The following is a 17,075-nucleotide window of genomic DNA, read 5'->3' as shown; positions in this document are numbered from 1 at the left end:
AAGGGCTCTTGTCCCAGGCAGGGCATTTCTAGTCAAGCCTATTCTTCAGATACTGCTGTCAGGTAACTTGAATCCCTCTTCAGTACACATTTAGAGAGAAAGCTGGTTTATTACGAAATGAAATCACTTCCATCTGATGTATGATTGATTTGCAAGGGCTAAACTTTGCCCGGGCTCAAAAAGAGGTTGCAGCTGAGATGTCAATCAAACTGACAGTAAAGAGAACAACGCGGTGGTGAACTGGGGAGTCGTTCCTGGTTCGGCTATCGAGCCATCCCAGAATACACACCAATTAATCACTGTCGTGTGCTGCACCATCAGAGTGCTGTGAGTAACACCGCGGAGGGTGGGGGGGGGTGCTACACGCATGGGATGCTAACAGAGCCTTACTTTCACCCACAGAAAGAGTCCCCTCTGAGCTGCGTCCTGCACACACACAATGCCCTCTATCCCATGACACCAGAGTCACTTTTACTTGTCCTCACGAGGAAGTTCGCCCCAGCGGACCAGGTGAAAGTTAAAAATACATGAGCATTTACAGTGTTGAGCTCATTTACAGCTGTACGCGTAGTTAACTTGGTCCCCATTTTGAGAACCAAACAACAGATCAACATGTCATAAAAGGCTGTCAGTGTTCTTGCCAGAACAAATAAATGAAAGCCGCAGAAACTGACTGGGCATATCAGGCTGGTATAGCCATCTACTTAAGGCTTGACTGATGTGCCTAATTGAACACTTTCCTTGTGTTTAATTTAACACATAATCTAATTAAACACATACAATTTTTTTCAGGAAAAGTGATTTTAAGTTTCTATTGTTATTTCACATGAAAATATCAAGACAGTGAGCTGGTGATAACTTTTTAGAAAATTCCCTGTGTGGAATTTTTCGGTGATCTATTAATGTGTTCTGGCTTCTAAACGAATCCCTCTCGCAAAACTCAATTAATTATCATGAGTATGAAAAGAATCAATAGTGAATTGTTAAAGAGAGTACCTGAAGAATAAATGTTTTTCTTCCGAGCGTACGGAGCAAATGTTTAAGAGGCAGAAGTTTTATGGCTCCTGCATATTCTGGACACACTTGAGTCACAAAACCCAACAGTTATCTAACTGTATGTAATGCTAGCAGGGTAGGACAGAGAGCAGTGACAGGCCCTGTCAGCCAGCAGCTCCAGCTGTGTTCACTTCCTCTCGCCCTGGCCTGCCATAATCAGGCGAGGCTCAGGCTGTGGCCTACGCCCTCCAAGGTCCCCCAGACTCACCGGGGACCGATTAATAAAGAGCGCCTATGTCTGAATCACTCTATTAATTAGTGCTGCAACTTAATATATCATCACTTCCATTGCTGCTGAGGCCGGTTTATCGGCTCTCGGTGTCTCTTACAGGAGTAGGGGGGAGGTGGGGCAGGTCAAACGAGTATCCATGGAGTCAGACGGGTCACTGGAATGATCTCGGAGGACGGGTGGGTGAATGCGGCGATTATCGCGCGACCCCTGAGGAATTACAGCCGAGCGGTGGCCAGGACGCGACGTTAGGAGACACCCCTCGAGCCACAGTCAGACACGGGGTTAAATCAATATTTTCAATCTCTCAGGATCAATCCGGCATCTGAACACAAAGAGAACTTGTTAGCGCTGACCAATACGTGTAAATGAAAAGTCAAACTTCATGACCAAGACGTGTTTTCTCTGCGCTCTCTCCCTCCCTTTCCCTTTCTCTCTCTCTCTCCCTTTCTCTCTCTCTCTCTTTCTCTCTCTCTCCCTTTCTCTCTCTCTCCCTTTCTCTCTCTCTCCCTTTCTCTCTCTCTCCCTTTCTCTCTCTCTCCCTTTCTCTCTCTCTCTCGTCAGAAGCTATTAATACCTCTAATTATTTGAGTACCGTTTGTTGTTCTCTTAGTTTCTGACCTTTATCACCAAAACAAGTCCCATGTGATATCTTGGTTTTTAAAATATTGCCATAAAGTACACATTTAAAAGGACTACACTGTGCAGAACATGTTCTTTTCTAGTGCGATCTACCTCGATCAAATGAGCAGATGGTAGGCATTGTGAACATAAACACTCTGGGACACTCTCCGGCTACCTTCACAGTACACGTTACTGACTCATCGAAGGACAAAAGGCTGAGCAGCCACTTTTTGTTTTTCCACCTTGAAAGAAACTTATCGTTTATCTGCTTCACTTAACCCTAACAACATCTGCTGTTTGCAACTATATTCTAGGTGGTCACAACCCCCCTATCAAAATGACTGAGATACTAGCTGAAATTAGTTTTTTTTTTCTTTCCTCTTCCAGTAGAGAATGTCACAGAAAATGTACCAAAATGGCTGCAAAAACATCACCTTAAAACTGTACAACATCCTTACTGTCAAGGCAGACCACATGAAACCTCTGAGGCGACCACTAAAGGTAATGCTGCTGTTTACAGTTACAACATGAAATCCCCATGATTCACCTTAGAGCGGGAATGAGTCCCACACGTGGGAGGTGCATGAGTATTAATGATGCTGCATCTTTAAGATGACCTGAATGCACTCTCGACCAGCCCGATGGCAGCCAATGCAGCGCCTGTAACCCGAAACCCCGCCCACGCAGTCACCGAGTGCAATCCCCCGCCCCCCCCCCCCCGCCTCATTTCTGGACACGCCCCACAGAACCCTGGGCACTGGAGAATTCTCCTCTACAACCAAACTGTTCTCGCACGAGTGTGTCCGCTCATAAATAAATAATTTTAAGAAAACCCTTCCGCAAATGTTGCCATTTTAAAATTGCCTCTGAACCCACATGGCAATTCTCCATCAACAGTGCTGTAACCCCCTGCTGGGTGGACACGGCAGGCCACAGACCAGTCATTTCACTCTAATCTGAAGCTTTCCTGCTCTCCCTCCCTCTCCCTCCCTCTCCTCTCTCTCCTGAGAGTAAGGAGTGCCGTTGTTCTGAGCTCTGCTCGAAAAGACCCGAGAGGAGGGTAAAAAGAAATGGCCCTGGCAGGAACAACAAGAACAACCCGAGCGCAGTTTTCAGAAATAATGAGAGAATGAAAACGCCACTTTGCATTTTTTTTCTTTTCTTTTTGGTTTGGTTCTGCAGAGGTGACAACTGGCCTTATGATACTGCACACTTGCAAAAACCATGCAATTAAAGGGGACACATATCCTAAGTTAAGAGTCTTCTCATTTCTTTTTGTCTGTCTGTTGTGGAGCTCCTGACGATGTGGCGTCTGCGTTCTCTAACAAGCCAGTCAGATTCCACAGTGCATTCCATACAGATGATGTTAAACCAGGAGCCACAGAACATCCTGACGAGGCACAGTTACAAACAGGCGATTCTCAGTAGACGGAACTACCTTAGAGGCCACTTCACCATCAGGAGGAGGGTCCAGGAACTATAAACTAGATTTCAGGATCACCGGGTTATCTAACAGAATTAGAGCCCCAAACTGTCCCACATCGCTAACTCAGCCTCATAATGAAGCTGGTGCTATCAAACAGGAACTGGAAACCACAGGTGGAAATGTCACATCCACCACCAGACATAACCAGTTACATGAGACTATCAACTCCTTAAACAAGATGCTGGACAGCCTTAAGCTACATGCCACAAAGGAAAACAACAGTATTTAGCGGATCATTTGGTGTGAGGTTTATTAAGGCAGTATTACTTTGACATTTTGTCTAGGCTCAAACATGTGATCATAGCTGAAAGTAAAGGAACCTTAAAGTAAAGATTAATTCATTTTAAAGTTTGCTATTGCTTAGCCATCATTCACTTTAGCTAGAAAAGCAGAAGTACGCATTTTACAATTAAATAAATGATTGCATACATGAAGAATGTAAACAGTGGTGGCAGCACTGCAGTGAATGGCAAACAACCACGAATGGGAACTCCAGCATTCTGGTTAGTTGTTCTGAGTTCCTAGTTGTAGTTCCCCTCATCTAAGGTTCCAACTGCCAAAAAGCAGCTACCAGGAAAATATGAACACACCAGACTCAACAGGGCAAACCCCCCAGACACAATGTGCATAACAACAAGTCTGCGGGCTGTCTTCCAAAATACAAAAAACATACTAAACTGAATAGATAAAGCTGGGTAAGACAGGATTGACTGCATCGGCATTGGATGTCCAACCATTAAAGACGACCACGTGGTCTGAGGTAGGCGAGATTAATTTAGCTTTGACCGCAAGAGCGGATGTCCTGACTTTTTTTTGAACAAGTTGTGTCCGCAGGGCGGTGGGTGGTGCGCGCTGTTTGGCGAAAAACGAGCCGAAACACCCGGAAGGTCCTGATTCAGGACAAGCAGCAGGGCGTGCAGCCCAGCTGCACCCCGAAGGCCTGCTTAACGCGGGAGGTGGGGGCTGCAGACGAGTGGGGACACGCCAGGCGCGCAGGGTCAGCGCCCGCCCCGGCCCCCCGGCCCCCCTGCTCCCCCCCCCCCCACTCCCCTAACACTGAGCCCCCGAGACGACATGACGCAATTAGCACCTCCACTCCTGGGACCGCCCTGTTAACTCGGCCTGCGTGGATCAGTGGATCAATATTCTTATTCCTGGGAAGAGAGATCTCTGAGGGGAACGGCAGCTTTGTTATTTCACACAAAAGGAAACTAAGGAATATTACAATGAACCAGCGGGTAAATGATCGTCCGAAGTCCATTTCAGGGACTCTCCAGTTGAAGCATAGCAAGCAGGGTGCCCTATCCAGAGGGTTCCCGTTCCTTTCAGCCTGACGTTGGTCCACGGGTCTTTCCTAACCCCCCCGGGGGGATGAAACTGATGGCCAAAATCACTTTTCTTTTCTTGTTGGCAGAGGGGGTGGAGCGGGGGTGGGGGTGTGGGGGGGGGCAACAGGTGCAGCCCAGCGTCAGCTGCACTGTCCACGCTGACTATTGTTAAAACTAACAGCACCATGAAACTCGCTGGGCAGGAGGGGGAGGGAAAAAGGCACCTTTCTCGTGTTTCCCGAGCTGAGCTGCCACGTTTCTGTCCGCCAGGGTCTCTCTCTTTCATCAAAACACATCAAAAAACACAAAAAAAAATCTGGGTTTCAAATCGGAGAGGGCCAAGTAAGCGTCCTCAGCTGCCCACAGACGGGGGCTTTGTCCCCGAGCGGCAACACGGCGACGGCGGAAAGCAGATCTGCATCTCGAGCCCCAGCCCCTCCGCCGCACTCCTGAGGGGGTCAGGAGGGGGGGAGGCGGGAATGCAAAAAATCTGCCTGACCGTACGGCTCTGCGCATCGCCCCTTCTGTTAGCGCCACAAATCATCTCATCGGGTTTCCACCGACTTTGCTTCTTTTTACCCTCCTCTCCAGAGTAAACACACGTGTGCTTCTGGCCCGCGAGCCCAGCGCGAGAAGAGCCCGATTTCCCCTCCCTCCCACCCCCAGGCGTATCTCTGCGTCCGCTCCCGGGGAATACTGCTGATCTTTCAGCCGGGCCGAGGCGAGAGCGTAAGTCGGAACATGTGACGCACCAGGCCCGGGCCTCGCGCTTCAACAGAAGCCGCTGTGTAAAGTTAAACATGAGCACACAAGCGGCTTGCGGGCAGCTGGAGGGGGAGAGCTCGAGGGGGAAAGGGTGGGGGCGTTTGAACGCTCCGGCAAAGCGACGTGGGGGAACTGGCACTCCGAACACCCCCCCCAGCGTTCTTTCCCCAAAACCACCCCCTGACAAAATTAGGAAGATTAATTTTGTGTGTGCAGCTGGCTCTGTTCAACTGTCTTTAGAAAGCCCGGAAAGCGTTGCAATGCTGGCACAGACTGCAGCTGTAAGAGGCCCATCAGTGCCCTGACCTCACCTGATTGGTGTAGAGAGGAGGATTATGGGTAATGTGTGCTCACCGTGAGGCCTGAGGCATACCTACAGCGCTGCCTCCAGCAAGAAGGAAATTTTTTTTTTTTTTTACCTCAAACACAGGCTTCACAGACTTGTGTTATTCAGAAACACCAATTTCCCCATTGTGATACCCCCCCCCCGGCGTGTTTCATTGCCGTACCCAGATTCACCCCGGCGTCCGACTGCGCCGGCAGTGCGGCTCTGGCCATCAATCTCACGCCGGATCCGCCGAACAATGAGGATTCAGACCGCGGCCCTGCCGGAAAGACTGCCGCACGCCAGAGCGGCGGCTCAGGGGAGGGCGACACTCGGCGGCGAAAGGTTCATTTCAGAACACGGCGTCACACTGAGCCATGGGAAGAAAAGTCAGGCCTTGTCTGCTGCCAACGGGCTGACACAGCGCGTTCACACAGGTATACATCTTAAATCATCTAGCCTTTTTCTCCTCTCCTTCAATTTTCATTAGATTGTTATTGACAAATAGTCAGACCTATTAACTGCTATATTCCATGTGATTATAAAAATGGAAAAATAGAGGGGGGAAAAAACATTTAACATTTAAATCAACATTCAACCCATCAATATGCAACTTAAAGAAGGATAAGACATCTACTTTTCCCCAAAGACCTGTGACCATCTTTTGCGTGAGTTTAAAATATACTAACTTCTACCACACCACCTACCTGGGTATGTAGTGGGTGCAAAACCAAGAGAACTCTATTCATCACTATTCTAAACCTTTATACTTTCATTCTTTTACAAACTGCTACACTCTACAGTTTATTCAATGCTCTCGGTAAAGACCAACCTTAACAATGGAGAGCAATTTATGATTCACTGTTACTGGCGAGAATGGCCAAGTAAGTGATGTGTTTCACCTCTGACCTCCTGTGTCCCCGCTACAGTTCCCCTCTGCAGAGAGCAGTGGCCTGTCACCGGCCATCGAGTCAGTGCTATTCAGGCGACCCTTCAACATCCCCTTCTATTGCTTCCAAGGTAATCATCTCAAAGAAAACAGGCTTTCCGCCCCCCTCCCCTTCCTTCACAGGTACGCTACAATGGCCTGCAAACATCACTTGGATTAGCGCTCTACCAGGCCTCGCCCTGAAGCTTCGAGTCGGCTCCGGTTGTGAGCGGATCTGTGGGATTCCTTATTAGGGGCACAGCGGGGGGGTCGTGGGGTCCGCTCACTGCGCGTGCTGGCTGCTGCCGTGGCAACCCCCAGGGGGGGACCGGGCTGGGAGGCAGGTGATGGCGCGGGCGAAGCTCATCGGCCAATCCCACGCTGGCATCGGCGTGATCAAACCGCCGCGGTGTGCCAGCCAGGCCCGGAGATACGCGATGGCCTGGCAGGGCCCATCTGCACATCTGTAACGCACACGTCCCCCTTTTATCAAAGCACTGGAAGATCTGATGGCTTACGAGGGTTAAACAAGAGCTTCCAACCTGCTTTATCTGCTGCGTGCGGCGGGACCCTCTCTGAGCCCGAAATAAACCCCCTGGTGCGCGGCGATTTGGGCGAGGTGTTGTCACACTACACCACGCCGTCCTCGGGCGGATAGCCATGGGGCGACCCCCGGATGACACCAGCCCGAGCCGCCCCAGTGCATTGGGGGGGGGGGTAACTGAACAAGAGCTGCCTGGCACCTGGCCTGTGAACGCACCTGCTTCCCTTCTTATTCCTGCATTCTGCAGTCAGGGAAACTGCATCTACAATATCTGCATATCTGTAGGGTGCACTGATACCGACATGAGGAAAGAGGCCACCAAGACATTGCATCCCCCTAAAAACATATATATACTACTGTCAGCATGGTCATACAGTTATTATTACTAATGTTAATAATTATTATGTTGTTAATATTTTTTCCTTACTATTATTGACTAAGTTTTCATTATTTATATACTTTATTAAAACATACCATATGTTGTTCATGCAAATAAAGCCTGAATATGAATTTGGAGATGAGCTGTTTTCACATATCTTTGGTTGTTCTTGAAAACCACATTGTCCACTTTAGTGAAGAAGCATTAAACAGCCACAGTTTGACCTGTTCATCTGCAAACTTGATGATTTCAATACATAGTTGAAATAACTTTTAAAATGCGTAAAATATTGATCAAAGCACTTTTCCCTGGGCCTATGGTAAAGATTTTCTATAAAGAAAGCCAACGAAGGTGGCATTCAGACAGTGCAAACAGTGAGTAAAAGTGGCCCAGTGTTCCTAAGACAGATGGCTATTTCACACATCGTAATTATTACTGCCTGTTGGGCTCTCGCGCTGCGCCCCCAAAACGTATTGTGATATTTCCACTGATTTACGGTGACAGACGCGCTGTCGCGGCTCGGGGCGGCGTGAAAGCATCGTAAAACATCATAAAAGGTAAACCGCCGCAAACCTGTAAATGTACTCCGGCCGAAATTGAGTCGCACGCCCGACACAGCGGGGGCCTGTCAACGCTTAGGGCGAATCTCGGGTTACCAAATGTGGAAAAAAAAGGAGCACTTGGTTCTAATGAGCAAAACCATTAATGTTCGCACAGCATGCGTGATTTCACTGATGAAATGCATATAATGCTGAAATCCTGAAATATTGTGTATGTTGGCATATACCATAGCTGCAGTTTCCATATCTGTAAAACTGCCACACCACTTTAGTGTAACCCAAGTTAAGTCCACCTGTGTCAAAGGTTCAAGTAAAAGGCTGATGGCCAACTATGAAGTCCGTACACTTGATGCAGCCACCGCACAAACAAATAAAGGCCGTTGGACCTCAACGCATCCCAGTATGCATTGTGTTCACAGAATTATATCCTGGTATTCGGTGGGGAAATCTAATAAGGAGGGGCTAGATAAGGGAATAATTGCGAAGCGGGGGTGAGTTATGAGAACGAGCGGCCTATCGCTTTCTGCTGGGGGGGGGGGGGGGGGGGGGTTTCGTTTCCTCCTCATCCCCCCTCTCGCCCCGTCTCTCCGCCACGCATGCCGAGGCCAGGCCGTGTTTACAGAGCAGCTGCTCGGCTGTTTTTCATCATCCTCGCAATTAACCTCCGAGGCAAGGCACGCCGCCAGCTCCAATGAGACTCAAAGCGGCGGAAAAAAAAAGTCCTTCAGGTAAACAGTACGATAGGCTAAGCTGCAAAAATTAGACATTGTTTTGAGCCGGGAGGCCGTTGCTATAGAGACGGTTGCTAATTAACTGCATTCAGCCAGGGGAATGAAAGGGCTTAAGGCCACTCAGGATGCCATGTCTCCTGGTGAGCCGTGCGTAGCGCCTTCTGCTGAAATACCTGCCGTCCTTCACAGATGCCATAGGAATCGCCGCTGCCAACTTGTTGAGAGGCGGCCATGTTTGCCCATCCTTTCCTGTTGCACCTCTTAAAATACAGACCATCTAGTATACCTGTCATCCATACGCTGCATCAGCATGAGGGATCGTGGGGGTTTCTCAGGTGGTTGGGCAGCCTCTGTTGGCATCTCCAGTGATGCCCTCTCCCACAGGAGGTGCAATGCCATGCTTTCAACAAACCATGCAGTGTAGCATAGCGGTTGAGGAGCAGGACTTGTGACCAAAAGTTTGCCAGTTCAGTTCCCCATGGGGACACTGCTGCTGTACCCTTACCCCACAATTGCCTCAGTATATATCCACCTGAATAAGATAACACTTTACTGATCCCCAGGCAGGGAAATTTGGGGGGATTTGGAATAAATGGGTAACATTATAAAAAACCTGTAACTGATGTAAGTCACTCTGGATAAGAGTGTCTGCTAAATGCCAATAATGTAATGTAATGTAAAGTGCCAATTATGTAAAGTGCCAATAATGTAATGTAATATAATGTAACGTATGCAACCCATGTGCAACGGCTACAGCTGCCGGTGTGGATCCTCACCATGCTAATGCTACTCAACCGGAAAATTCCACAGTTCCACCTTCCGGGTGACAATCACCCCACACACCGACGTTTAAGTCCTCGTCCTGATGCTGTCGTCTTGATGAAGTCAGTGGCGTGCGCTGGCTCACACACATGGACAATGTGACTGACGCAGCACTTGGACACCAGTCCTCGAGCCCTTCAGCGGGAATATTTTGTTGTTAATGATGTTCTGTATTTAAATCATTCATGTGAACTAAGCCTCAATTAAGAGGGTGGCATGAATAATGTATAAGCAACGCGGTGCGCCTGATAGGGACAGCGCTGTTTACATTCTCCCTGCAGCCCAAAAGGAGCCGGCTCCAGGTGTGCAGAATGGGCACAGACTGAGGCTGTTTAAGGTCACACTTAGAATAGCACTCTAGTTACTTTTAAAACCGTTCTGACTGAACTCAATCAATATATAGACCTATATGTACACATTCATGGGGGAAAGAGCCCGAATAGAAATATGGGTATATATATATAACGTATTAACGTTGATATATATATATATTTATTAGGACTGTCAACGATCATTCACGATAATTATATATATATATATATACACACACACACACACACACACACACACACACACACACAAAACAATTGAGCAATCAATAGAAGGAAAAAACCTATAATAAAGTTTTATATTTTGCAGACTGGTGTTTTTATTTTTAAGTACTTTCATAGAAAAGTATGGATGCGAATGCGAACGACAGAAAAGTAGAATTTACTCAGAGGAGAAAAGCGGCGCTCTGTCTGTCCAACTCAAAAGCCTTTATATGGGCGGCCCCACGAGCCACCAGGCATCAGTTCACGCTTTAACGGGTTTGGCACTAGGACCCGGTGACAGCTGCAGGCTGAAAAACGAACCCTACCTCCAGCGAGTGCAGGCACACACAGATCCAATCTGCTCCGCCTGGCTCTCCCCCTCTGCCCCCCCCCCCCCCCCCCCCCCCCCCCCCCCCGTCCCAGGAAACTCTGCGAAAGAGTACAGAGAGAGAGAGAGAGAGAGAGAGGGCTGCGCCACCCATGTCCCCGCCTCGCCTATTCAACCCCATCTCTCTTTCTCTCTCACTGCGCCAAATATCCGCACTCATCCGCCCCGCTCTGAAGGCACAACAAACCGCTTTTCCCCGGCGGCTTCCCCGAGCCCCCTCCTCGCTCCTGTTTTCCGCCGGGCCTCTCTTTGTTTTAATCCCGGGTCACAAAGAGAAACTGGACTAAACTGTCACGCAAAAGTGTGGTGGGTCCTTTTCTGCAGGCCCGTGAATGCCCAAGTTGCCAGAGCAACACCCCCCATTGAGCTGTGACTCCGGCTGAATGGACGATGCTCACACAAAAAAAAAGAAAAAAAAAAAACACCCACCACAGTCTTAAGAGGTAATTAGATGTACAACACTGTGATGAGGTAAAACAGGATTAGCGTACTGGATTAGCGCACAACTGCACATGCACCAAAACACTGCAGCTATAATAGTCATTTCTACAAGGCGTTTCTCTTAACTGCAAAAAACAAAAAAAAAAAAGTGCCGGTCAATTTCAGTTTTCACTAAGCTGGACTGCAGTTATGATCTGAGGTCTGACTGCAATTGCTGCTGAATAAACATGTTATTGGATACCGCCTGCAGCTGGTGAGGCCGACAGATCTCATACTCTGCATTCGGAAGGGGGCCCCAGCAAAATCAATACAGCAGATGACAATGGACAACTAAACACAACTAATTCAATGTTTGGAAACACTGTCCTGGAGTCAACTCATTGATTGTGTTAACTGCACTAATAAATACAAAGGCAAACACATATCTCTGCATATGATAAGAACGCACAAGTGAAAGACAAAAAATGCTCAAGTAAAATGGCATGTTAATTTGACGTTATTACATAATGTATGATGGCGAGTATTTCAAAATCATCTCCCCTGGGTTAGTGGTTAATATGTGTAATTTCACTTTGAGGTACGGTAAATCGTATCTTTGTTATCGTTTTCAGTAATTTCCACTAGTAACACATCAGGACAGAATAAAAGAAGGGGACAGCATTGCTGTGAATGCCACAGGGCAGAACCCACCCATGGCTCAGGTTAAATTCTGGCCACACCACATGAAGATGAGATCACAGTCTCGAGTGTAACACTGATAACATCAAAATAACAGTCACTGGCTCCAACTGCTGCACAGGAGATCCAGAAAAGTTATGATTGAAGACCAGCGAAACGTTTGGGGCTCAAAGAAAGGCCTCCTAAAATGTCAGACTTATTTTTAAACTTGACCTGGGGTTGCGAGACAAACTTTGCGCCTTTTCCACTGCACCTCTGCAAAATTTCACATCCCAAAAACGTCACTTCGAATGCTGGAAGCGAACCTGACATATTCCAGAGTGTTAAATCTCCTCCATCCAAACTTTCCATTTATTACTTAAAAGAAAAAAAAAAACCTGAAGGGGAAATGGATTTTTTTTTTCACGTAATGATTGCCTGTGTCTGATTGGGGGATCCAGTGAGCGCTGCTGTTGCTTGGCTGAAGCTGACCGAAGGCAGAGTGAACCTGTTTTGCCACGTGTTCCTCCGGAGTGGCGACCATTGCCGGGATCTGGCCACACCGGCTTCATTGTGCCTCCCAAACCTCGCGTTTGGTCGGGGGGGGGGGTCACATGACAGCTGCAAACTAACGCCCCTGGGATTCTCTCTACTTTCGTTTGACACTGACAGGCTGAGAGAGAGAGAGAGAGAGAGAGAGAGACTCCAACACCGCGGAGAGAAAATATTCCCTCTCTTTCCATTACATCACCCAGCCAGGAATGGGGGAGGGGACACAGCTGGTGGCAGCCGCGGTACCATCTGCTCGCGGCTAATAGTTCACACTGCTTTACTCGCACACTCAGACCGCTGCAGAGCAGCGCGTTAACGTGTGGCTGCCACCAGTCAGGACGAACCCGCCATGCGGCTGTCTCACTCCCATTTACATCCACTCCACTAATCCCATGGTCTGTTTTTCCACCCTTATGAAATATCAGGTATGGTGTTGCTGTATTCTATAATTTTATCCTACAGTTACCCAAATCAGACCCACACAGGTGACTCATGTTGTGTTAAAACATTGTGCTTTCTAACTTAAAAGGTTTAAGAAGGTGCTAAAACACAGACTGTGGAATATTATACATGGTTGGCACACATAGCAGAATGCAATGGTGCAACAGAGGAATCCTCTCCACTGTCACAATGTCATTCATTAGGGAATTAAGACTGGGGAAGTGGGTAAAAATTCCTCACCAAGCCATGTTACATTATATTATTGGCATTTAGCAGACACTCTTATCCAGAGCAACTTACATAGATTACAATTTTTTGTTACCCATTTATACAGCTGGATATTTACTGAGGCAATTCTGGGTGAGGTACCTTGCCCAAGGGCACAACAGCAGTGCCCCAGCGGGGAAACTGAACCAGCAACCTTTCAGTTAGTCCTTCTCTTTACCTCTATGTTACACTGCCGCCATGTGAGAATCTGCAATGGGAAGTTTTCTGCATGGGGTCGTGGGGGACGGGGTACTCACCATACATCTTGCCCTCATCGGACAGGATGATCTTCCTGCGGCCGCAGGGCGGGTAGATGGCCAGGGCCTCCTGGAAGCTCTGCTCGATGTCAGGACTCCACACGCCCTCAGCGTCGTTGTCCATGGGCTTGTCGGCCGAGTCGCTCATCCTCTCGATGTCTTCGGCAGGACTCTCGCTGCCGCTCCAGCTGCTGGGATCAATGGTGGCGCCTGAGTTCTCCAAGCCGCAGCCTGGAGCCGACTAGGGAGAAAACCTGGAAGTCACAAAAACAAACCGCCCCGTCACTCACCAAACATCAGACATCTGCCTCCTCTTCTGGCCAACAGCAAGGAAGAGGGAAGTTTTGGGCTGGTGGTGAGGTTGCCCATGTTCTGACAGATATGCTCCAAACCAACACAGAATGCAGTGGAATGGAGTAGCTCGCATTGCTAATGAGTTGTCTCCCCATTAGCTCATTATCATTCATTATTTATTTGATTAACAGATGCTGTATTCAAAGCGACTCAAATCACTTCAGCTCTGCTACACTTACATGTCATCCATTTATGCATCTGGATACTGATGCGATCTGGGTGAAGCTCCCTAATTAAGGGTAAAACAGCAGTACCCCACTTGGGAATTGAACCGGCAACCTCTGGGTTACAAAAGCTGCTCCTCACCACCTCTGCATGGCTTATCATAAAAATAACTGTTTCCGGTTAAAACATCATCCTGCCCACAAATAAAACAGCACTCCATACCTCAGCCTAATCTACATATACATAAAGACATTCCCATAAGGCCAGTAACAGAAGAATTTAGGAGATCAACTCGACATGTAAACACAGATGAACACACTATAAAACGAACTGACAGGCATATAAAGGAAAATGGGACAGCACCAGCTGAGAACAAATGTGAGAATAGCCTTAAATCATTAATCCAAAACAGCTGGTATCTCCTACAGCAACAGTATTGCTTCATGGTAAAAGGCTTTATCAATACAGCCCATTCCAATCCAGCCTGACGGGGCTGTCAAAATGCCTCTTAAATCTGAATGTAATTTGTGTTGGAGGGCTGTTCAGCAAAGGTTTATGGAACACAATGAAAGCAAGTGACCCGCTCCAAAACACCCGAAGCAACCCGTGCATCATTTCAGAGTCCAAATGAATAAAAATCCGCTGACCTCTTTATTCGAGGAGAGACCGGTTTCCACCTTCCCGGTTATATAAAGCCACTCTGAGTGGGATTCCTCGATTTCCGTTACATTCACATAGTGTAAGCAATCTGCTACAAATCAAGTTCCCATTAAAAACCCATCCACAAAACTCAGATGCTGCCAAGTCACAGCAAACTGCATTTCTGAGGAGAAAAAAAGTACCTAAATTCCCTAAACTCCAACAGCCTGCTGTTAAACAAAAGAGACCAGAAACAATGTGGACCAGAGAGCCCCACAAAGCCAACTCTGGTGCATTAAAAAAAAGCACAGAAATGGTCAGTGAACTTCCATGAACAGAGTGCCTTCCAACGTTCTTGCAGTCCACCAAGCAACCCCCCTCACCCCCCTCCCTGACTGCCCCTTCCTCTCGAGGCAAGATCCTATTCATGCGGTCGTGCTGTTGCAAAGCGGGCCCAGCAGCATATGTTTCTTCTAGAATGTCAGTTCGGGGGTGGGTGGGGGGAGAGAGCAAGCTGTTGGGGGAAAAAAAAGGAAAAAAGTCCGGGAGAGTGGAGGGAGCTCTCGCTGAATTCCGTTTTTGTGTTCTGAATGCTGACACTGCAGAACTCGCTCATGGACTGATGATGGGAGGGGGGAAAAAACTTCCATTCTGACCACTAAATGGCTGCGGCCTTTTTTTTTCTACCCCTGACTGAATAATGAACTGCGCTACTAATCGCTTCCAGCGCCGGCGATGCACATAACGAACGAAACTGCTAATCGCTTTCAGCGCGGCTACGTATATAACGCACAGCGCTGCTAATAGCCTCCAGTGCGCTGATGCATATAACGACCTGCACTGCTAATCGTTTTCAGCACGGAAACTTATACATCGAGCTGCAGCGCTAATCGCTTCCATCGCAGTGAAGCACACGATGAGCTGCGCTGCTAACCGCTTCCAGTGTGGAATCGTATATCACGGACCATACTGCTAACTGCTTCCAGTGTGGAATCGTATATCACGGACCATACTGCTAACTGCTTCCAGTGTGGCATCGTATATTACGGACCATACTGCTAACCGCTTGCAGCGCCGTGTCACACGTAGCGAACCATGCTGCTAATCGACTGCAATGATGGTTTGGCTCAGATTTGCATTTTGAAATGCGGCGTGTTTACGGTTTTGTTCTTTTTTTTTTTCTATGGGCAACTTGAACCACTTGAAGCTGGGGGTTAGGCCTGTGTTTGGAGAGCCTCGCTTAGACAAACATGTTTACATCAGGGTGCTCTTTCAAATTCCACTTCTTTGGGGAATCTGGGGGTGGGTGGGTGAGTGAGTGGGGGGAGGGGCGGGGTGGGATTTTTGCCGGCTGCCGGGACCTATTCCTGTGGTTCGTTACAGCGGCGTAAGGACTAATGTGGGAGTCTGGACACGTCTGGCCTGCCTGCGAGCAGATGGTTTCACGGCGGAGGACAGCGATGCCACTTGAGTGTGCTCCGCTAAGCTGCGGCCCCGACTCTTCCTGGCAGACGGCTCGCACAGCTGACGTTTTCCCGTCACTTCCACAGGTGGTTTCCCCGAACAGCCCAGACCAGGAAATCCAGCCCTGCGCGCTGGAAAGCGTGATTAATTATTAAGTTCCCGCCCGCGGACTAAGCGCTAGCTTATGAATAACATTACAACGTGGTGAAGTAAAATTGGGTCCTGTAACTGCACATGTCATTGTTTCGTGGGTCAGTGGTAAAATCGTTGAGTCCTATTTAAAAGTTAGAGGCACGGGGTCGTTTTTTGATAATCAGTCCTCACATCAGTGCCCAAGGATCGTAAGCAGAGAGTATCTACAGGGAAACCCCGGAGTGACAGCAGAAAACACTCCATATTCTGGCATTACAATGACTTCAAAAGCACCTGGGACCACTGAAGGCATTCAGTCTGAGTGACTGATAAACCAGGTCTACCTCAACACAAAGCAGCCGTGGGACTGAGATTTAAACATTATATTCAAATGGCCCAACTGGAATCTCGTTCAAAACCAATCATCCATTTGCAAACATCAAAATAAATGTACTGTTACCACCAAAAAAAAATCAACACGAACAGTCTGAAACAAGGTATGCATTTGATCAAATTGTATTCTTCAGTGTCAGTGCAGTGATGAAAAAAATGTTTGCTCCTTCAGTTTGACTAGACTTATTCCATTAGCTGCAAGGCAAACGGTTCTCTGACCCACTCTGAATAGGTTTACAGGGAAATGGGGCCAGCCAGCTCATTCACACTTCCTTGTCATGATGAATACAACGTGACACAACCACCTAGCTATGCCGATTGGAAGCTGCAATTTATTAACCTGAACGTATGTTAAAGTGCATAAAAAAAAAAATCAATAGCCGACAAACTACTTAATCACATACATGGCTGAAGTCACTCCAGGGCAATTTTGCTCCAGAATAAATCACTTAAATAATTTACTTCTGCCACTATTTTATGCTCAGCATCGCTCAAGAGAGCACTTCTTTAAACCCAGATCAATGCAGCCTGAAAGTCTATCGTGGTGATGATCATTTCCTTATAAATGAGTCTGCTGGTAGAGATGAAATTCCATTAACATGTCGTAGTGGGGCA

General features: G+C 47.8%; 1 protein-coding gene across 4 annotated transcripts in view; it reads right to left on the bottom strand.

Moving 5' to 3' along the window:
- Positions 1-17,075, bottom strand: part of tead1b (TEA domain family member 1b) — a 61,192-nt gene that overhangs the window by 23,908 nt on the left and 20,209 nt on the right. For all 4 annotated transcript variants that reach the window (XM_036543846.1, XM_036543847.1, XM_036543845.1 and 1 more), the window contains exon 3: positions 13,314-13,567. In XM_036543846.1, coding sequence (XP_036399739.1) covers positions 13,314-13,461 — 148 coding nt within the window. In that variant the 5' untranslated portion in view covers positions 13,462-13,567. The remainder of the gene's footprint in view (positions 1-13,313; positions 13,568-17,075) is intronic.

The sequence above is a fragment of the Megalops cyprinoides genome, chromosome 13 (genome assembly GCF_013368585.1).
Source record: "Megalops cyprinoides isolate fMegCyp1 chromosome 13, fMegCyp1.pri, whole genome shotgun sequence".
Taxonomy (NCBI): Eukaryota; Metazoa; Chordata; class Actinopteri; order Elopiformes; family Megalopidae; genus Megalops; species Megalops cyprinoides.
Note: the sequence above shows the minus strand (reverse complement) of the source record. Positions and strands in the feature narration are given on the sequence as shown.